Source organism: Hyalella azteca, unplaced genomic scaffold (genome assembly GCF_000764305.2).
Source record: "Hyalella azteca isolate HAZT.00-mixed unplaced genomic scaffold, Hazt_2.0.2 contig15098, whole genome shotgun sequence".
In the NCBI taxonomy this organism is placed as follows: Eukaryota; Metazoa; Arthropoda; class Malacostraca; order Amphipoda; family Hyalellidae; genus Hyalella; species Hyalella azteca.
Genome location: NW_025944962.1, coordinates 94,187 through 118,179, shown reverse-complemented (window position 1 = coordinate 118,179; position 23,993 = coordinate 94,187). Strand labels below are relative to the sequence as shown.

Below are 23,993 nucleotides of genomic sequence, written 5' to 3'. Positions count from 1 at the left end.
AAAATTTACATAAAATGTTAAAAAATGTGATGAATGAAACAAGTGTCATTTTAGTGAGAAACATTGTATTTAAAATGTAGAAAACAGAATTTCACATCACACATGGTTGCTAAGTTCTGGTACATAGAACTAGTTCCCCTCTGAGGCTATTTTTGGAGGATTTATCTTCAGAAGAGCATCCGCCCAGTCATGAGTCGTGCAAGTAATCTTGTTTCTCTGGCCAGCGCCAAAACTTGAGTTTCTTTTCCATGCATTCAACTGATATCCTTCTTAAGATAAACCGATAATTTTGCCAGTGTATTTCTGTTCATTATATTAAACAACCCCATATATATAGTTATCAACAGCAAAGTCTTCATTGAGGGTTCAACTCAACTTGTGCTTCTTCATCATTTGGCATGTGAAAAGTTAAATGCCTTTTTATTCTTGCAGTATTCTTCCAAATTAGAAAAGTTTTCGCTCTGCCCATCAAACTCTAACATCATCTCAACTTCATCTTCAACTGAAGTAAATTTGCATCTTGTTTTGGTTTTTCTTCTTCGAAGCACGATCAAATGCAGACAATTAAGCACTAAGGCACGATTAAATAAAGATAACTAAGCATTAAGCCACGAAAAACTGTATAAAAACGCGCTAAGGTATGATGAAATGCAGACAATTAAGCGCCAAGTCAAAATAAAATGCAGACAAATAAGCCCTAAGTCAAAATAAAATGCAGACAATTAAGCGCCAAGTCAAAATAAAATGCAGACAATTAAGCCCTAAGTTTTCTTCTCTTGACAATGCTTTCAATTCATAGTCAGTGGAGCTTTCAGTGACACATTTCATTCAGTTACACTGCATGGACTCCATCTGGCCCATGAGTAGAATAAGTCGATAATTCTTGGATACACCTCTCTTGCTCCGGTGTTCGGAACATAAAGTTTTCACCAATACCCGCCCCTATGGTATTTCCTGAAGGAATATAAATTCTTTCTCCAGTTTTGAGTAACGTAGGTTACTGAATACTTCTTCAGTCTGTTCTTCTAGCAGTTCGCACGAGCTCTGGTCGTCTTCAAAATGGACATTATTATTTTTCAGAGGCCTCACTGCTACCCTTATTTCGGCTTTTGACTGGACATATTCAAAGAACCATATGTTGTAATACACAATGAAATCTATTTAAAAATGTGTACAAGTCCCTGCTAAGCCGTTACGCAGGGTACTTCTCAATATTTATTAGGATCTTCTTGCTGGTCCAGTAGACGATAACTTAATAAATCATACAATTTTTCAATACGACCCCAATGATAGCATTGCAATAATACCTACAAGAAAACTACTCATCTTGAGGGTTCTTTTTCCGCGAAGACAATGGTTCATTCTTGGTGTCAATGTTTCGCCGTTCTATTTGCAGGTCTTGCGCCATTATCCCAGTTACGAACACGTCTTCAATCCCAAGATAACGAAATCTGTGTGCGTTTAATACCAGTTTCCTCACAGTTTCCATTGGTGCAATGTAGAACCCTCCTCTCAAATAAGTGGGGTATTCATCACCGACATATTCCTCTTGCGTTACTTGGTATTTGCTGCTTGTTCTATAAGGCTTAGCATTAATTATAACTTGTCCTAGTAGAACATTTTTTATGTTAGCGTACCTGGTTTGCAAAAGTTGTCGTATGTGAAAAAAATCCACTGCAATGTCATCATCCATTTTGATTATGAACGCCGCACGAGAACAAAAGCGTGTTGCCCAAGTCAAGCCCATGACTGTCTTGTAGGTGAGATTGCGAAAGTGATCCAGGAAATTGCCTTGGACAATATCGTTAAACTTGTTGTTTTCCGCATCAATTTTGCTTTGATTAACCGGCGGGTCTTGTTCTTGGCTTACATTTGGATCACCCAAAAGGAAAGCTCGTCTCATACCAATTTCCGCCAAAATTTCTCCAGGCATTTGTTCTCGAAGCGCCTTTCTGTGATTGATGTGACTAGGATGTGAGAGAATTAGAACAAGTGCCATCACATCTTCAGCTGAGCCATTACAAATTTTTGGATTTTGAAGGTACTCAAAATTGGTTAGATCGATGAGGATGCTGCTATTCCCATTGTTTCCTTGATGCAAAAATCTTTTATCAGCAAGACTGCTTAAGTAACCACTGTCTTGTGAAAGCATCCCCAGTAGCAGCAGTAGCAGGAGAGAGACAACAGCCACCGCACAGCGCGCCAAGGAGCGCCATCGGCTTCGGAGGGCAACAACGAGAGACTGAAATAGTTCCTTGCACCTTTCCATGTCGTTCAGGTCTTCACAAACCTCTTGAAATCCTGAACCCTGAAATAAGATAAAAAACGTTAGGAAATGCTTCAAAGGTAGTTAAGCATTTGATCTCTTCACTGTACTGTTTTGAAAAAATGGTAGGTTCTAATTTTAGGAGATAATTTAAATGATTTCTTAATACTTTATCTTGAAGACAGTCAATTTCTTTCTAAAGAGAGAGATCTAAAAGTGCAGGGCAACCATGTGGTTCCCAAACTTTTCTGTTATTCCCCACTTTGACCTAGTGGAAATTTCTACGCCCCTATGCTCATGACTCTTAGAGTCATATTGCTAAAATATATTCAGTTTTAATATACCAGTATAGAATACCAGGATATGTTCACCCGCTACCACCTGACATAAGTAACCGGAGCAATATTGTCACAAGCCTACTTCCCAGAAAGGATATGTTCTCGTAAGCGCAAAATGACTTGGACTGATGGTTGCCGCCACGTACAACTTTAATGTGTTCTCTGTTTCGTGCAAACGACTTCAGGTTGCTAAACTCAATAGCTTACGTTTAATTTAAGTTGAAAGTTGTGTTCCTAGAGAGTGACATTCGGCGGTAGAGGGTTAAAATGAAATAAAATAAATAAAATGAAGTGGAAAAAATAATAAAGTTAATATTAACAAATTTAAAAATTTTAAAATAACGACGAAGTTGCGTCCAAGATATTTTGATGGAAAACAAAAATTAAATTTCAGAAGCTAAATAGAATAGAGCGTTACACTGGTAATCCGTGAGTGAGGAAGAAGTCCTGAAAATATGCCCCTGCTTAATGGATGCAATTAATGCACTTGTTTTGAACTGCACTGCTTCCAAAACAACGATTTCTTTTCACTTCCCAATCTTAAATCCCTCTAAATGTTGAGCTGATGTCTGTACAATGGATTTAGAGGCGCCGCAGCCGAAAAGCCTGAACCGCCGATACACATTAGGGCAAACGGGACAATAAATGCAAAGCTTTCTGCGCACGCAGAGAAAATTCACAGTCCTATCCTACCAAAAATCTATTGTAAGAGCAGTAAAACTAAGTCGATCATGAACCATTGTAATTCCAGTGGAGCTGAAAAAAGGTAACAGTAAGAGTCATATACATAAATCCTGTTCTGTGAATAATATAAGATGTACCCTCATGCAGCACAGTGAAACTATAAAAAGTTTTCAAATTTTTCTATAAGAACTCGGATTCTGTTTTGAAAAATTGAAGTAAACGGTTAACTGTTATCGCAAACGAGAGTAGAGACATTATTTATATTTATAATAGCGGCACGCTTAACATGGACACCCTGACCCGGCGACCCAGCAACGGACATCCCACATCTCCGGACATCATAATTGCCTCGGACACCCTGATCTCACACATGGACTGCACCAGCACAACAGCTCTTGCCTCCAACCTACCAATACACGTCACCTTGCAAGGTGACTACGACAATACCAAACCCCCCAAAATCACCCTCACGAACTTTGCCAAAGCTGACTGGATCTAATTCACCCTCGAAACCGAAATTGTCTTTCGCACTGCCCACCTCCCGCCTGATGTCTCCGCAGCTGAAAAACTTTTTCGACAAACAGTACTCAACGCAAGCAAACACAACATTTCCATCTGGCCGTCACGTCACCTCCAAACCCGGCTTGTCAAAAGAAATAACCGACCTCACGCGACAACGAGATACTCTCCGCTCAACAAACCCCTCTTCCCCAAACATTGCCAACATGACGACCCAAATCAACCGCCTCACCAACAACCTCAAAAAAACCCGCTGGAATGTTTCATTTCAATACTGTACACTTGGAAGATGATAACCGGACTGGCTCCCACCTTTGAAAGTGAGACCTCCAGAATAGTGACACGTTACAGTGAAAGGAGAGCGAGACTATGCGAGGTTCCCCCATTTAATAACCCAGTCTTTGGAAAGAGTACAGACTCTTCGTGAGGGATCACTGTCCGTGGTAGACCGAGGCTCTTCAATTCCTTGCCAAAAGCGCTGAGAGGAGGGGAGTTCACCCTTACTCTCTGCAAGTGACAAGCAACAGCATCTTGCATCAGCTGGCCCAAAGGAGGGCAAATAGACGGAACACGTCCAACGTTACATCTGGGACCCGTGGGCGGGGTGACCTGCCTAGCGACGACTCGGAAACGGAGGACGACGAAGGCGGAGCATCAGCTTGACAGCGGACTACGAAGTCCTAAACTCATCACAAGGTCACAAGATCACTAATGGCACAAGTACAATTTATTTATCAAATTATCAACAAAAATCCTTCACTCTTCACAGCCTTTTTGGTTATGATTTCTTATCACTTCACCCCACTCAAAAGTTGTGCGTATAACGACTTACTTGTCCTCAGAGCTGGCGTAAAATTACGTATCACTCCTAGACGTAACTTTGAGCCGAAATATTTTGATAATACCACCGTAAGCAGTTACGTCTACTAAACATGCAGTACTTAGAGGCAACATGTAAAGCCGCTACGTGTATTTAGCAGTGTCTTGATTGTCTGACCTCTGATGGTTCTAATATTCATGTTTACTGTTCATTTATACAGTTATTATTCGTAAAATGTTTTAATAGGAACCACTCACGCCAAAAATTTGCTGGCTACCACAAGTTTTTCACGGCTCACGCGTCGTTCACTGATGTGAGATTGAGCTTATTCAGCTCAAAGCGCTAGCGATTTACGAGTATGCACGCAAATAAAATATCAAGGCACTGCAGCTCTTAACCGCTTCACTCAACACGAAGAGAGTGAGACAGCAATTGAAGTATTGCTGTTCCAACAACATATGCGGAACACCTGCAGTCGTCTTCGTCGATATTCCACACCTGGCATTATTTGAAAGCTGTGCTTGCAACAGACTCGTAATGAAACGAGAATAACAGTGCCAAGTCTAATACGTAATATAGTAATAGTTACGCTATACGTTATATAGTTAAACGTAATAGTTTCCCTAGAAAAGATCATCTAGCTTATAAGATTTAGTAAACTTGGGCTTGTGTGTACCGCATCGAAAAAAATTGTTGTTGCTGTACAATAAAAGCTCTTGTTTGTTTGTATGATAACTTCGAACATACCGTCAAACGGGGTAATGAGGGACAGTATTGAGCATTTTCTGTTAATAACTTCTTACCATGAAACATTTCATAAACAAGTTTGGGCTCATTTCAAGGGGAGCGTCTTGGTCCGAAAAAAACTTTTTTATTTACGGACGGATCACTTCGAAATTTAATACACGTATGTAAAACGCAATTCTAAGACTTTTGTTTGCAAGGGCAATCAAATGGCATTTCCAAAAAAAATTCCATGCGCTATTCCTAAGGTGCCAGACATAAAATATAGCCTCCCGAATTACCCCTTTGAAACGGGGTAGTAATGGACACTTGCAATAAAACTAAATTTTAAAACGTTTGAAGCATGCAGAGTGTACTCATTCATCATTAACAGTACTCTGAAGTCCTCCTCTTCCGTTGTAGATGATGTAGATGTAGAATAAATGACTTTTTCTGTGATTTTTACTTGTTTTACCTTTATTGATATGATATTACATTATCAATACATTACCATATTATTGATGTGATATTACTGTATCCATGGGCATGCCATTGTGCATTGACAACAACCTTGTCCACTGCAAGCTTCATATCAGCAGCCGTAAAGCATTTCTCCTCTATCTGTAAGCTAACAGGATTGCTTATAATTTCGCGCCATTTTAAGGGGAGCGTCTAGGTCCAAAGGTCGAAATTTTGGCTTTTCCGTTTTCTAGGCTCGTCTTAAAGCTTACTTTCTGACGCATCGAACGGTACTAGAACCATCGCTGTACGTTGATTTATCCAATTGCAACAGATCCCGTAAGGGGGGAAGTGTCCGAGCCCCTTCAGTAAAGTTAAGGCGGAAATTACCTGGCCGGGCACCATAAAGGGGATCGTCTGATGTAAAGCTGCCAATTATGACATTCTCCAGTTCTTATACTCATCTTAAAGCTTACTTTCTGCCGCATCGAATGGTACTAGAACCATCTCTGTACGTTGATTTATGCGTTCACGACAGATCCTGTAAAGGGGGAAGGGGGTGGGGGGCCTTCAGTAATTCCAAAGGGGGAAATTAACTATAGAATGTGCTCTTCACTCGGCTAGAGCTAAGTAACCTCACAGACAGCATGCGGGATGGTTTTTATTCTGTGGCTCCATGCACCGATAACTGACTTTGAAGGGAGTTGATGCTTACTTTTGGTATCAAGGCTACGTTACGTGCCTTTACGTGCCGCGCGGTGGTTTTTTGCTTCTACTGAAAAGTTGCCAAAGCTTAAAACCTCTCTCACGGCAATCCTATCTCCTCCTATAGTTTTGAAGCTACATCAATGAGACATATACCGTTCGATTTGGAAAGGAAAGATCTACAAACATCACTTGGTCGCTTCTTCCAATTTCGTTATAGTTCGGATTTTATTTTGCAAAATGTGGAGGAGGGCAGGGGTAAAATCAAAAAATTTCGAAAAATATCGGTATAAATGCTCCCACACCCACAAAAATGAGAAATCCAAAGAACCGCCAAGTGAAGATTTTAGATACCTATGGTCTTTATGCATCGAATGATAAATGTCTCGATGTTGTAGCTTGAAAATCCTAGCAGGAGATAGGATTTCTAAAGTACCCCCTTTTGGCCGTTTTCTAAGAATTTCACGTTTTCTTTCATTTTTACGAAAAATTCACACGAAAAAAAGTCTTAAAATTCCGTGTTACAAACGTGTACCAAATTTCGAATCGATCCGTCTGTAAATAACCGAGATAAAGTTGTCCCTAGACGCTCCCCATAATTGAGTCAAGTGCGACTATCACAAAAAAATCATAAAAAACATATCTGAAACAGAATGGAATATCTTAGTGACAACCATCATATTTTTTGGAGAAATAAATCATAGTTTAGGTTAATTACTCTTCATTCTATGATGCCCGGTCAATTCTCTCTATCACATTCTATGCACAATTTTTTGAGGACCGATGATGCACTAATTTTTTGTTAAGTGAAGTTTTTTTCACTGAGCGAGGTAAATGCAATCAAAATTCTTTGTTGTTAATTGATTTTCAATTAACTAGAGCCTTTGCAACTGAGGTTATACTGTAAATGCGTTTTTAGTGGTGTCCCTTGGTACCCCGGGGAATGTCCCTTATTACCCCGTTTTGCAGAAATGGCTGCTATTTTTGCTTGGAATGAGCTATCCGAATTATGTCAATCACGTTTTTAAGCCAACACTTATGTGCAACTTTTATTTAAGCAAATTTTTTTAATAAGGCATATATTTTTTGAAGCAGACCTTAGCAGAGGTACTTTTCAAAAATCTCACTTATCACACTTTTTTTCAGGGATTTTTTAGAGGTAGTAAATGTATGATTTTTCACCTTGCTGTATGCTAAATAAATTATTAAAAATGCTGGACTTTATGCAACTATTTTTAGTTTTACAATATTTCAATTAATTTAGCTGCTACAACATTTCTACAAAATGTCATAGGACTGTCCCTTATTACCCCGCCCGTCCCTTATTACCTCGTTTGACGATACTTTTTGAGCCACAGGCTCACTTTCCTGGTGTGTTATAAAGTGATTGATATTCGCTACGACTAGAATAGTGTAAATTTAATCATATTTGCTAGTGTGCTGTCACTCACGGGGGGGAAGTGACCGTATACTAAACAATGTTTTCTGCAAATACAACGGCAACTTGAGTCACGTGAACGTCGCCCAAGCCGACATTTCATCTATCGTTCTAATCAGCGTTGTTTAGGGCACTGATTGTACTGAAAATATTAGCACGTAATTCACAGTGGAAGTGATGTTTTAATCTACGTAAAATCTCTATTACGTGCTTTTTTCGAAGTATGAGTGCAACAGATACTTTTTTCATTCTTGGTTTTCCGCTCACCATCTCTAAATGTACAAAATATTTACATCAGATTTTTTGACCGGAACTACTTACCACGTTTTCGAAAGCTAAATGCTTTATAGCTCTGGACATTTAGAACTACAAGTTCTGGAATCTATCGAGATCGTAAATGTAATCCTTTAACTCGCTTATTAGCTCAGTAATTAGAAATGGAATCGTTCACATATTTATTTCCGCGAGGAAAACTTTCCCTCTAAGTCGCCGTTCCAGGACCAGATTGAGCTATAATTTCCAACTTGAAAGCTAATACGCTTGAACATCAAGTTCACTGTCTTACGAGACACTAAGTTCTAAGTTTCCAGATAATCGGCCCGGAAGTAATTGAAATATAAAAAAACTTTTAAGTCTCTGGAATCTGACAGCGATGAAGTTTTTTCAACCACTCTTCGATAATCGATGGCAAGTGGGGTAATTTTCTAAATTTGTCATTGGTATACATTTGTGCGCTCCTGCGTTCACGTAGTTCGATCCAACATTTACGAAAAACATTTCGGTTTTTTATAAATCTATCACGTTGAAAGGTTAGATATCATGTTCAAAATGAGGTATTTGCGGTGTGAAACTATTTTTTGAATATTAGGGCAACTCTACTTTCAAGCAACAATGACAAATAATGGTTTTTACAGTGAAGAATAACACTATCTTCTCGTCCAGCCGTTATACCTCTGACAGCCTCACTCAGTAAACTCCCTACTGATCGTAAGTAAATAATCATTCCTAATGCTGCGGCATATAAGTTGTCCCTACAGCAATTTAAAACTATCGTTGATTACCGTGAAAAGGTTCTAAATCCTGGACGAAATTATCGCATAAAATAAATTTCGACAGAAAGACAGCTCATGAAGGGCGACGGTATATAAAATAGCTGCAAAAATACTACATCCTATAAATAACCTTAGGAAGGGTCGAAGCCATGTATAGCAATTGAAGTAATCTGAGTCGAAAAAAATTCGAAAACGTTGTCTCGAACAAATTCTATATCTTAAAATTATTTAGAATGAATAAAAAACAATGCGTCAAAAAACGACGTATATACAATATAAAGTCATCTATACTGAAAACCTAAGTTGAAAAAGACATGAATATAAATCACGCTAATCAACAGGATGAAAAAAATATTGCTATATATAATGTTATGTTCGTTATGGCTTCAAGATGACACTTGAAAGATTGAAGAAAGATAAAGAAGTGTCAAGATTGACACTTTTTTATGATTACTTTATGGTCACGCATTATAATATTTTGCTCTCTGGTAACTTTATGGTCACGCTGTAAAATCGTCTACTCGATGGTCAGTCACTCTATGGCCACGCAGTATAATCCTCTACTCTCTGAATACTTTATGGCCACGTAATAAAATATTCTACTGGCTGCGCGTAAAGTTAAGAACAATAACTCTGTGACGTGGAGCCTGTCATTTCAGTCGATCCCAAGAGCATTCCTCTCGCTCTCTCTGGAATGGCGGCTCAGGACAAGAAATTCGATAAGCGCACGAAAAATCTGTAAATAAATGTTATAAAATGTCAAGGGCCTCTTGATTCTCCAGGAAAATATTTGCTCGAGTGAATCTGCCAGGTCTTGTCCAGAAAATCGAGCGAAAATTACGAGAAAATAGAGATAAATTTTTTTGAAATGCTTGTTTTCATGTTGGAAGAAGACTACACTCCGGCAGTTCTGGTGAAGTGTTAAAGTCTTTGTATTTGGCGTCGGAATTTTTGGACATATGGTAATACTAGCGAATGAATTTCGTCACCTGCGAGACTCATAATTTATGCTTAGAAGTGTCCGACATCTCGCAACGAACCTGAGGATACTAACAGGCGTAACGCAGCAGCTCTCAGCGACCATTCTGGGATATATTACGATATTTTTAAACTACGATATTTTTATTCCGAAGTTTTTCGCTTTATGAAATAAGTTTCGAAACAAGATTCAAATTTTTACATGTTATCCTAGCTTCACTCGATCATCTTACACTTGCCTCTTACGTCATCAGGTCGAATGAGCAACATTTAATTCAGCAATGCAGTCGAGCCTCCCGATCCGATACCCAGAGCCAGAAGTAGCAATTGAACCATAAACCAGATTGAGCTAAAAACGAGATAAAATTTGTTTTTTGAATGTATAATAATGCCGTAACGTGTTACATAAATTACTCTCAGACAAACATTTCAGTCATAGCCAGTTCAGGACTGAGAAGCTACCACTAATTGAATTACACGAAAGATATATTGCCGCTCTCGCTTTAGCACATCCATACTCGAGATTTTTTCTGACAATAAAGAAGTCTAATGACCAGGTCCCGATCATAGATTCCATTAAGCTTGTCTTAGAGAGTTTTTCATTAGCGATTAGATTTCATTGACTCTTCACTAACCAATGAAAGCTTAATGGGCAATGAAGGCAGACGTCATTGACTATTGATTTTAGATTTAGTAATGCAATCAAGGGTTGAGTCCATTATTGTCTATTTTAATTAAATTCTTTGACGCTAAAATCCGACCAGCCAATAGCACATCTCATCGAAATGAGAACGAATTTGTCAAAATAGTGACGCATATTTTTCCCTTGGGAAGATCTTCCCGATCCGTTTTGACGAAATTGCTTTTTAATGCCACTACAGAAAGTTTTTACATGATCCATTCATTTTTTGAACATACAAAAGCTCTGCAACCAAAAAGTGTTCTGATACATGCGAAGTGTTCGGATGCACGCCAAAAAAGTGTTGTTTGCCATGTTCGAATGCACCACGAGAAAGTGCTAAATTTTTTAGTTAAATTCAAACAGAGTTTGTAGAAATGTACCCATCAAATTTTTATGTCGTTTTTAATTAAAAAAAAAAACACGTCTATTGCTCATGAACTATCTCTTCATTGTTATTGCTTACTTCGTTATCGTGGGTTATCAGTTAATATTATAATTCTTAGACTAATTATTAACCAGACATTCATGATTTGACTAAGGATAATAAATGCGTATTGCTATACGCTAACTTGGGATATCCATTTTTCACTTTTTCGCTGTGAACTTCATCAGCGTCCACACTCCAACGCTCATCATCCGAAATTGTCCACAATTAAACCTCTCGGTGGGATGTATCCTGTATTTTTCATATAGGGAAGCTAAATTTTCACAAGAAATACTTAGCACCGACCAAACTTTTCTCGGAAATGTTGAAAGTTTAAGAATTAAGCTTTTCTGCCGAGAACAACTGTATTTATGAAGCATTCGGTACAAAATACGCGCTGGTGTATGCGGAAGCTGCGCCGCAACAACATCTTAGTCCAACGTCGTGTAACTCATTTGTCGCAAATGATTCATCCCGCATTGATTGTATTCATGAATGCAAAACCAATTATGGGTAATGAGAAGCTATTCATTCCTGATTGGCAACTACAAAGCACGCCATGGGTAATTCGAACCTCAGCATTGCAACGCATCATTCGTGCCAAGACCAGCCAGAATCAACGGTCTTCAGTATCCGAGTATATTATTACGGTGATACATAAATGCATGTTGAAGATAGATTACACCAAGATGCCTATTGAGGTACGGAGCCAAATATACATTACCGTTCACCACTGGCTTCCCATGCCAACTCGAACTTATTTCATACACGTTTCCCAAAACGAGCGATTTTAAACATTTTCATTCCAACTACCATACTCTATCGTATTAAAGGGGTGGTCAGCTTCTGACTTATGGTCGCCTCAAGCTCGATTTGAGCGTAAATTAGCGGCTCTATGTCGGTTTTACGCTCTGGTTGTACGAGCAAAATAACCGCCTGGGCCATACTATCAAAACTCGTTAAGTGAACTAAGTCATTACGCTCTATTTTCTTGTCTATGATTGGTGGATTTTGCTTGAATGACCGTCAATGATTGGCTGATGAACTTACGATCTCTTAACTTTTTTGAAAGTACAGGCCCTGATTATTACTCGGTTTATTCCTTGGCGACCGTAGGGCGGGTGCGGGAAGCGCGTTGCCACCCATCACTGCCATGCCACCCATCGCTGTCATGTCACCCAGCACTGCCGTGTCACCCATCCCTGTCATGTCACCCATCGCTGCCATGTCACCCTTCGTTGCCATGTCACCCATCGCTGCCATGTCACCCATCGCTGCCATGCCACCCATCGCTGTCATGTCACCCAGCACTGCCGTGTCACCCATCACTGTCATGTCACCCATCGCTGCCATGTCACCCTTCGTTGCCATGTCACCCATCGCTGCCATGTCACCCATCGCTACCATGTCACCCATAACTGCCATGTCACCCATCGCTGCCATGTCACCCATCGCTGCCATGTCACCCATCGCTGCCATGTCACCCATCGCTGCCATGTCACCATCACTGCCATGTCACCCAACACTGTCATGTCACCCATCACTGCCATGTCACCCATCCACGTGTTCTCTTCTAGGCAAATAAGCTAATTAATTAAAAAAATTAGCAGACATTCGCTGGCAAAAGATCTTCTGAAGGATTCCACTTAGCAGATCAACATATCTTCAAACACTCACATTTTTCCTAGCTGAAGTATCAAGAAACATAATTATATAAAATTACAAGATGAAGTTAGTTATCTTTCAGGTTCTTAATGAATTGAATTTCGTTTCGTTATTTCGTTAAACTAAAATTTTTCCTTAAAAATCCTTTCAACACTAATGCTTATACAGTATATTTTTTACCTGATTCCAGTGATTTCATCATAGTTAAAGTGGGAACATCATTCAATTCTCTGATTATTTGCCCTGAACAATAAACATATTTGATTTTACTGAATATTTCACCGTATATTGTATTATATTTTAATGCATTCACGCTGATATTGCGGCCGATTAAAAAAACACAAACTTACATTTGTCTGCGTGGAGCCACATAACCTGTACCACTTAGGTATTTTTGTCTCAATTTTGAAAAAAAAAATCCCAGAAAATGTCTTTTGTGCACCAAGCTGCTCAATGCATTTCCTCCGTCGATGGGAAGTTTTTATTTAGTCATGCTGAGAGTCGGGGGATGATCGCTGCTTTCATCCATGTAATAATCTATATCTATAATAATCAATTTCTATATTAAAAATAATGGGCGTATTTTCGATGGTCAATCGCCAGCTGAGCATCCAGTAAGCCGACTAAAATGCGCAGCAGCCGTATAGAAATAAGAACTAACTCGTTTAAACAATAAACATTTAACTCTCGCTAGCCATTTTATTCACGCCAGCAATATTCCAGGATAATATTCGGCAGGCACTACGAAAATATTTAATGATAATACAATAGTTCTCCAATACAATAATAATAATTTTCCAATTCAATAATTTTATCTCTGTTTCAAAACACGGTCACATATTTGTGATTTTTTTTAACAAATTAAGCTCCTATTATTTTTTAAGAAAATATGATTAAACGCGCATTATCAAACTTAGCATCTTAATGCTAACATTGAATGAAATAGAAACGCTTAAAAATTACCTCAGCAATATATAATATGTGTTCTAAGTCATTATTGATCTATGATGGTGTTAGCTCAAGTGAATTAAAATATTTTTCAACATTGAAATAAATCAATAACCTTTTCAACCGAATTCTTGCATTGAGATAAATCAACAGCCAGGGTCTGTCAGTGGCAACATTATTTATCCCAGCAAACAAGAAGTCTGCAATGGCCAGAGTTAAGCAATCGTAACTTCGCCTGACCCACAATCGGTATCACATCTAACTATTTAATCCTAACGTGCATTAACCCTACGTCTAATAACGGTAACTTAAGTTACCAGGCCTTTACGTACGATTAACATTAGTGGTGGTTAATACATCCGTGGTAATTCCATGTCGGCTCATGGTAAATATTGATCCCAGGCCATTTCATACGAATAACAAACATTAATGGTGGTTAATGCATCAAAAGACGGTTTGGATTGTGCAACTTTTTGTCCACTGACGGCACTCTCGGTCCGCGGTTATTACATACGAATAACATTAGGGGTGGTTAATACATCAAAATTGAAACGTTAAACTTTACACTACTAAGATGATTCGGTAAAATTCGTGCGTCATACCCTGATATCGTTGTCAATATGTTACAGTATCTACGTATTTCATTTAATTAATTAAAATTCTATTGTTATTAGGTGGGTGACTATGCAATAGTTTCATTGTTTACGTCGTACTGACATATTTTATATTAATTAGTTTTCCTTGTTTGCGATGTCATTGTTTACGTCGTACTGACCTGTACTATAAAATTAGTTTTTTTTGTTTGCAGAAACCATTGAAGTTTTGGTGAATAATTTCACTGTGTCGCCTGATCTGCTGAGCTCACTGGAGGCTTCATTTGTTTTGTTATTCCTAATTGAATTTTGGGTTCATCAAGAAAATAGTTAAACATAAATTTAAACACCTTAAATTTACAATAATATGAATTGACGAGGTCGCTTGTTACTTATTTTTATTCACGGCAATATATAATTACAAATCCATATAATATATCAAAAATCATGCCACATGTCCCATTCTAAGATAAACAATATATGTTCAATCGGAACACCCAGAACCATTATCTTAGAATTAGTTTTGCGTTCAAGTTCAAGTGCGTGTTCTTTTTCATCTGTATTTTAATGTTATATTCCTCTCCTTAAGATAAAAATGTAAAAGCATGCAACAAAATTCACAATCGGAATGATGTTATCCGGTTTTAACATATTACTCAAGTATGAACTAATGCCTGATCTTCAAATTTCTTCACCGCATTTTTCCATTTGAATATTTGCCTTCTTCATCAGGACCAAAAAAATTTGTTAGTTGCCTGGGCGAAGCCAATGAGAAATTCTTGTCGACTTTTCAGGGCAAGAAACATGAGTTTTATAATGAAAATTGCGGAGAATGTGAGGAAAATAACCTGCAGTCTTTCCAAAAATACTAGAAAATTTTTTTATAAATGAAAGGTACATATATGTGATCTGATTGAAAAATAGGGCAATGATGGTTTTGACCTGGAGCCAGAGTGTTTTTTCAATATTATTTTTATGAGATTATCTCCATTTTAAATAATCCCATTTGTGGCATCCGATCCGATCATACTATTTTGTTCTGCACACAGTCATGCTAACCATATAGCATTTTATTAGAAGCATTCATTATTCTTTGTAAACTTTATAGCGCGACAAAATAATTTAATATGACTGCTACTGAGTACAGTGAGCGACTCTGTGACGGACATGTGTACATGCATGGATGAGATTGAGATGCTCAATTCTTTCCCTTTATAAAATTATGTTCAATATAAATTATAAAAATGCGATATAGATTATAATAAAAAAACGATAAGGTTGTAATAATCAACATTGCCTTTTGTTCTAAAGCAGTATATAAATTTTGTTGAAATTAGATTGAAGTTGAAACACGAACTTGAATTTACAGTATACCAATAGCTCGTAAGAGCTGGAAATGCTTTGAATGGATCGAAAAACATGGAATAGCGTCAATAAAGCATTGTGTCAAATAAGAGAGATTTTGAATTTTGGTCCATCATGTTACATTGAAAAAGATGGGACATATATACAAATACACCATCAAAGTGAATTTAGGACTCCTATCTTGAAACACTCTCTCAATAATTTCGGAAAAAGTTGTATTGGATTTATATTTGCTCCCGTGACACTTTGTCAGCTTTTTATAGTTTCATTTTTGCAGTTTTTGGCCTCTTCCATTACAACCATATCTGAAAAGCACATTACCAATTTAAATATCTTAGCCGATCACTTCCCCAAATATTGTAATTAATCTATTCATTTAGATTTTATATGCAATAATTTAGCCACATTTGTCAGTTTACTTTGCAAAAAAATTTATTTCATAGTTTATTCTCTGGTCCACCTTCCAAAATATTGCGGAAATAACTTCTACTAAATTTATTGTAATTTAGCCGCGCTATTCAAATTATTCTGCACGAAATAGAGCGCCAGACTGGGGCCGTGCAGAGCAGAATCACGATCGAGATGTCGGCTTCGCGGCAAATTTGGTTAGGAATGCAAATCTCGGAAATTGTAGCTCCATGTAGGATCTGCAATATAATAAAACTGAATTTCCTCGCCTTTACGAGCTGAATAACTTTAGTAGTACAGGGTGAAGTTCTTGAGTACCTGAAAATAGCTTTGGACTACAATATGTAACTATCACTGTAAGAAAAATCACGGCTAAACGGTCTCACCGGCGTCCTACTGTATGTGGCCGGCCGACACGTGAAAAGATACACTGTATGACCGTTTTTATTCAAATTTAACACGAGAAACCCGTTAAACATCTGAAAATATAAGATAAACGTTTTTTTACATGGCGACCGGCCACTATACGTGCAACGCCGTTAAGGCCCTTTTTACCGTTTTTACCGCTTCAGTAATGCTGGAGAATAGTACCGTTTTTGAAAAAAAGAACGAGTGACATCTCTGACAAACAATAACTTTTGAACTTGAAACCGAATAATACTTGGAGTAACAATCTTTATGTGAGTACTACTTATCTCCACAAGCTATCATTACATAATTTCTCTAGAATAAGACAACTCATTTTGTAGAAGAATAGGGAACGTGTATTCTGCAACATATACTTGCAGAATATACAGTGAGGAAACAAACATACTTACCGCAGACGAAAGTTATGAAAATGAATCGAGTAACGAATCAAATTATATCATATTCTATTGAAAAAATATGAGTAGGCCACAAATTTTTCATTTTTAAACGAATATTTTCACTTCCTTTTTTTCGTTTGAAGGCACTTTGAATAGTTTGAAATATCTGTTATATTCCTCTCAACTGTTCATGATCCAGGGTAAATTATAATTTTACTTATGAGCGTAAAACTTAATACTTTCATTTAAATTTTTGCCAATATGTCTTTATTTCTTGTAGAATTTGATTTATTCACTCTGTGGTTGTGGGTGAATTTCCCACGGTTACGCAATTCACGCTTCATACACAGGACAGGCGTAGGCCGCAGGCCGTTAACGCAAAATCTTGTGGCAGTTCCAATGAGTTCTAAGTTCTGACGGTGTTCTGTTCTCTCCAGTCCAGAACTTTGGGCCCACCTAATTAATCAGGTACGTGCCATGTCAGAACTTCTGCAGCACTGCAACCACACCACTAATTAGTTTCCTTATCATCTTGCACTAATCCTGTTTAGATAATCATTGCTTGGAGGGTCAAACGTGTAACAAACGTTTGCATTATTTGACTCCATTAAAACAATATTTTTGGAAATTGAACCAAAATTTTTTCATATAATATAAGATTTATCCATGCCAATCGTACCTATTCATTCCTATCTTAAATTCATGCCTATCACGCCAATTATTTGGCTGAACCCACAGCAGTTCTAGACGAAAGCTATTCGTCACTGGAATCATTGACAATCACCGGCGTCATCATTGGCAATCATTGACTTGGCTACTGCGTCATCATTGGCAATTAATCATTGACTTTGCTACTGCGTCATCATTGGCAATTAATCATTGACTTGGCTACTGCGTCATCATTGGCAATCATTGACTTAGCTACTGCGTCATCATTGGCAATCATTGACTTGGCTATCCTGCGTCATCATTGACAATCATTGACTTGGCTACTGTGTCATCATTGGCAATCATTGACTTGGCTACTGCGTCATCATTGGCAATCATTGATTTGGCTACTGCGTCATCATTGGCAATCATTGACTTGGCTACTGCGTCATCATTGGCCATCATTGACTTGGCCACTGCGTCACGAAACAATTAACATAAAACATCAAACTATAACCACTTAGCGTAGTTGTAATATTTATTAGGAAGAAAATGAAGAGTCCATATAAGCGTCCATTATGTATCCGGTCGTTCGATGTATCGAGTAGAACAAAAGAAAAGGTCAAAATGTATCGCAGCGAGTATAATTTAACACACACCAGTTTTACTCAGCTGTATCTATCAGTTCGTCCATAAGCTTTTTTCTAGTGGCCCAACAATAAACCCAGAGCTGTATGGCCTTTGATTATGTTTCGTGCCAATATGTTTATAACCTTGATGTAAAAATCTACTGGTGTCTTCGCCCCAAACAAAGAAACCCGATTCTCTGTTTACAATAGTGGTCCGAGAAGGATTTGCATCATCACTGCCATTGTTATAACATCATTTTATAATGATAATAAATTATCATTTAATGTTGCACCATTTAATTCCTTGATAATTTCAATTGATTTTCATATTATTGTCATGACGTCGAATCCCTGTTTATGACATTATTAATACATTCTGTGAGCCTCATTTTCATCGTATTTTCTCATTTATGAAAAAAATATGCTATTATGCTCATCATGTCCGTCTGTCCGTCCGTGACTTCACGTTTTCGTCGACAAGAAAATGCGCTCTCTATCACTCACTGCAGGGAGTACTGAGTTATATTTTTTAAATTAGCACAATAATACCATATTTAGGAACCCATGTTGCTGTCAGAGTACGTAAAATGACCCACTACTATTCTGAAGGCATAAATGTGACGAGAATGTGCTGCCCTTTTAGTGATTTTATCCTTGATTTTGCCACCTATTATTTTTAATTAATAACCTCCATGATACGCAGATTATTTCCCAAGCTGCCAGCATGTAATCCAAGCCAAGTCTGATATTAAAAATAAAAGTTTGCTCACCAAAGAGCCGTTATTCTCAAAGTGGCATAAGGTTAAATTTCAAAAGTGGCCAAAGTTGGACAGTTTCACGGTGTTTAGTAATTTGAAATCTTCTTAGGACCTGAATTGCGAAAAGTTCCGTAAAAATTTCGCCGCCGTTTTTTTATTTATTATTTTTTTTTAATTTGAATTACCGGCTATGTCATGTTTAGGGCTTGATGAAAGCAATTTATGAATAGAAAAATTAATCCTGAGACATTTGCGGAACGTTATTCTTCCACTCGTGAATTAAGTGTAAACAATTTATTTTAAATATTACTATTTGTAAAATCTTGATATATACATGAAGCTAGAGACTCTTGCACACTTGATGAGGCAGATTCATTCCAAGTCGAAACTTTTGACAAAATAAGCATTGTTTGGGAGGAAACTCGTCTCAACTTGAACACAACTTGGGTTCATAACTTGAACTTTTGTCGTATGAGCGACGTTGTCGTTGCTTAAGTTTGAGCTTAGCTCGACTTTGGTCTTCTTGCGCTGCATTAGCATAACTCAGCTACTTACCAAGTGCGTATGAAAAGCTAGAGAATATGTGCGTTGAAATGCTCATTTAAGTTCATAGATTTATTCCTGATTGAAAATATTCTGATTATCAGCCACGACTGCGAAATGAAAAGCTTATTCATTAAGAGTTTAAAAAATCATATTAAACCTAGTGTGAAGTCCATAGATAATTTATGAATTCTACGTATATATACTAGCAGATAGAATCATTTACCAGGATTCATTGATTATTTAAGCTGGATGGGACTATGAATTACATATAGAAAATCTCTATTTTTAACTTCCACAAATTTCCCTTTAGTTTGCCATGCATGTTTAGAAAATCTTATGACTTTCCTATATATATTTCTACTACTACCTGCGCATGACTTTGTGATTCTGATGATGTCAGCTGATATTTTCTGCAACTCCATTTGGACTCCGATGCAATTTTTGTTTATCTTTGCTTGGAATTTCAACACATGAAAATATAAAGAGTTTTGTGTAAAATAATATTATTCAAACTATATTAAACGCATAACAGCCAAATTATATTAAATGCATATGTAACGGCTGTTATTACAATATGATTTGAGTTTGCACTCGGAGGCTCTGGAGTCGCCAAATGGAATTGCAGAATTCCGATTGCTAAGCATGGCGTATAATATGTATCACAAGAACCATTTACGCAATTCTTGGATCGCAGATGCTTTATTCTCGTATGTATAGGAAATACCGATCATTTTCCATTCAGGAACTAAAGACATGGCAGCTCGTTCAATCTATAAATAATAAATATAACTCAGTACTCACTGCAGTGAGTCACAGAGAGCGCAATTTCTCGTCGACGAAAACGTGAAGTCACGGACATACAGACAGACGGACGGACGGACAGACAGACAGACGACGAATATGGCGAGCACAATAGTGCATTTTTCCATAAATGAGAAAATGCGCTAAAAACAAAGACTCCAACAAACCATAAGAAATCAGGCCTGTAATAGCAACACATAAATATTTATGGTCTCAAGTACTAATGTAGTGGAAATCGATTTAATGTGATTGTGAGCTTCCCATAACACTGATATATATAACTGATGAATAAAGACAACAAAGTTAGAAACAAAGTTGAACGCAGATATAAACCATGTATTTGCTGTGGCTGACTCCTTCACTGATGAAACTCACGTACTTGACTCCTTTGATACTTCCTCTTGATATTTTCAACTGTATCATCAGCCTCTGAACTTTCCTCTGTGGTAGCGTTCAACTGTATCCTCTTATTCAGAGCTTTCATCTTTCGTATCATCAACAAACACAACGACAAACGACATGGAAAGAATATACGCGATAATACAATATAGGTGATGTTTAATCTATATTATATAAGCCTATACCTATATTATAAACCTTTATTATAGAACAATAAAGTGGAAGCATGCAATCTACATATTGCACCGCTTTCACAAAAAAATAGGCTGGCTTGCTTGAAGTAATAGTTTACTTAGGATAACGGTATTTGAACGTGTTACACACAGTTAGTGACAATTAATGTTGGTCATTGAAGTCTCCTGAATGATAATTTTTTGTCAAGCCATAATATAACAACTGTTAACTCTTGATTGCTTGTTAACTCGCTTACTGCTTGATCTTACTTCCTGTAATAAAATGACATTTTTAATATAGACTCTTAGGTACAACATCTTTTTATCTTCTCATTGTAATTCTCTTCTTCCTGGAAGCAAAAATACATCATTTTTGAAGAACTACATCTCAGTCCCACTCCGCTCCATTGCCATCTCGCCAAGTTCTCCTGCATTTGCATCGCAGGACTCTTCCTGTAAAATAAGTTACAAACGCAAATTAGGTCATCGCTTGCATTGTACGCACTAACTTGGCTTCTTTGAGTAAACTCAGCCAATGCATGACAATTGCAGGGGAATATGTCAACCTTTGTTGCCACATCCGTCAATGCCTTGCCAGTTGCATGGAAATACGACAAGCTGTGATGCCACACCCTGTCAATGCTTGTCAATTGAAGGAAGGTATGTCAACCAATGTCGCCATACCCTGCCAATGCTTGTCAATTGAAGGAAGGTATGTCAACCAATGTCGCCATACCCGTTAACTAATTTCCATTGGTTGTGGTCAGTAAATCTTAATCGGAATATCATTGAGAAGAAGTTAAAGCTCCGCAATTGAATAAGGTTTTCCTGCAAATTTGAATTTTGCAACGTGAGAACGATTTAAAAATATCGATACGGAAATGTGTTTTTACCCTGTTGTTGTTAGGAGGATTTGGAGCTATGAGGGATTTGGAGCTAAAAAATGAGGATTTGCAGCTATTATTTACAATATTTGTTTTCGTTTGAGCGGACGCTCGTTTAAACATATTAAAAGAAGTAAGTGTTTGAGCTAGATTCTGCTGTGCATTTCCGGGCTTAAGTTTTCCACACATTTGTACGCAAAATATTCCCAGTGGATGCATTACTTATTTTTATCTAGATATATGAGACCAGGTAAGTATATAAATATCGACTACTGTTGTTTAATGAGCTCGCCCTCGAGAGAAAGACATGCATGGATGTGAGACGGGCGCAACGACACTGTCTACTTCATTCTGAATATTATAAAAATATTGAGCGATAGTCGAACCAAATTAATCGTTGGGTTTTTGATTTACCTTTGAAAAATCTGAAAATTTTAATACATGAAATCTGATAAATGTTAACCATGGGTAACATTTTCTTGTCTAAGAAAATGGTAAGAAATTGTACTACTAGTTTGACAACATTCAATATCAAGTTTTAAAATATTTTAATATGAAATTCTGTTTGGCATGAGATTACGAAAATTAGTCCGAATGGTATTTCAATGACCAGACAAATTCGGTAGTTTGGATATTCTTGGCTGGAGTCTGGTCTTTACTGACGAGGGCCTCAGCTATCGGCAGTCTTGCAGCGTCGGGGGACCGCATGATGATGTTTATGCCAGTTTGGGGCACCGTATGAATGAAATAAGTGCGATTGGAAAATTATATATATTTTTTTAACGCTTGCGTTAACCTAAATATTTTACAGAATAAAAAATGAAACAAAATGTAATTCGATTGAATATCAGTGTCTGTAGACTTATGCTCTTTATTTTTATTATTTTTATTTTTGTTGAATAAGCATTCCACGTGCCGTTCCCGGCCTCTTTGCTCCAGAAATAAAAGGTACTCAGAGTCTTAAATACTTGAGGGACTTTCCATGTCAATTAGGAGTAATTAGGACGGCAGAGGGCAGAGGCCTGGTCGAGGGTTGCTTGCTGTCTTGTAATCAATGCATCGGCGTCCACGTGACGGACGATCTCAAGTTTTATTCTAAATTGCATTTATATTCGTAAATAATTTTATCGTTCAGTTTAACAGCTCACAGGACAAAAAATACAATTAAAAATTTGCTTGCGGAAAATTGCGCATGTTGAAACATTTTTTCTTTTAATTTCAGGCAGGAAAAGAAGAATTTTGTATAATAAGATAATATATGGGCAAAGAAATAGATATTTAATATGCAAATGAATTTAATTCAATGAAAAGTAGATGCAGAGAATTAGAGAATAAAATTTTTCACATTATATTGAAATAGTCAGAGCTAGGAATTTATTCAATATTTCTAAATTATTATAAAATATATCCGTAGTTTACGTATCCTATATATACGAGATCTTTCTTCTTCGTTATGTTTTCAAATTCCTATATTGAAATTTTCATTATATATTAGCTCGATGAGTCAGATTTTGACAGAAATAAAACATAGATTGCTGAAATCCTGATGCCAAGTATGAATTTTCCCAAACATTGTGAATTTAGTTTCGTGCTTCATGTTTTTAAATTAAATTCTTGCATGTTTTATATATTGCAATAGCCCACCCTTAAATTTTTGTCAGTCAGATAATCAAGAAATAATTTTTGAGCTCACAAAACAGCATCAGAATTAAAAATGAAGACCACTTAATTAATTAAAGAAGTTTAAAATCGCTTCATTAACGCAGCAGGTTATAAATTATTAGTTAATTAACGATAAACGACCTGAAGTGATATACTAAAAAAATTTGGATAGAAAAAAGTAGATCAAGGTTCTCTATGAATTGACGGTATAATTTAATAAATTATCATTATATATACATATGCAAAAGTTGATTAAAGCGGTAGAAAAATCTAGCAGGCGACAAAACATATGTTACAGCAACATGTTCGTTTTGCTTGCCTACGTACAGCCTGTTTTAGCGAACAACTGTGAGTCGTAAAATGTTTAGGTCGACGCGCGCCGTGCTTGTTATTTTTAACATGAACGTGGAAATCCAGAAGCATACTCGGTTGTGGCTGTAATATGTTTGTTGTTACTTGTGTTTGTCAGCGCCGGGGTAGAGCGAGTCTGAGATGCATCGTAAAAACCACTCCTGAAACGAACGCATTTGCATAACCAACATCGCGGTATTGCGAAGGCGGAGTGTCTGTTACGGTGGGTAATACGGCAAAACTGTTAGATTACGGGCACGTTGCTACGT

General features: G+C 37.3%; 2 protein-coding genes across 3 annotated transcripts; one reads left to right on the top strand and one right to left on the bottom strand.

Moving 5' to 3' along the window:
- Positions 1 to 109: 109 nt before the first annotated feature.
- LOC108676082 (beta-1,3-galactosyltransferase 4-like) lies at positions 110 to 16,937 on the bottom strand. Of its 2 annotated transcripts, none has more exons than XM_047884287.1 (2): positions 16,886 to 16,937; positions 110 to 2,308 (listed from the first exon to the last, which is right to left on the bottom strand). In XM_047884287.1, the coding sequence occupies exon 2, from the start codon at positions 2,267 to 2,269 to the stop codon at positions 1,319 to 1,321; it is 951 nt and encodes a 316-aa protein (XP_047740243.1). In that variant the 5' UTR covers positions 2,270 to 2,308; positions 16,886 to 16,937; the 3' UTR covers positions 110 to 1,318. The 2 variants fall into 2 exon arrangements, with proteins under 2 accessions (XP_047740243.1, XP_018019613.1); XM_018164124.2 differs by lacking the exon at positions 16,886 to 16,937 and adding an exon at positions 4,640 to 4,821.
- On the top strand, positions 12,242 to 12,673 carry LOC108676077 (calphotin-like). The gene has a single exon (XM_018164119.1). The coding sequence runs from the start codon at positions 12,242 to 12,244 to the stop codon at positions 12,671 to 12,673; it is 432 nt and encodes a 143-aa protein (XP_018019608.1).
- Positions 16,938 to 23,993: the final 7,056 nt, after the last annotated feature.

What these genes read in the sequence shown, in the direction of transcription:
- LOC108676077 (XM_018164119.1), top strand. Translation starts at nt 12,242, where the DNA reads ATGCCACCCATCGCTGTCATGTCACCCAGCACTGCCGTGTCACCCATC.
- LOC108676082 (XM_047884287.1), bottom strand. Translation starts at nt 2,269, where the DNA reads ATGGAAAGGTGCAAGGAACTATTTCAGTCTCTCGTTGTTGCCCTCCGA.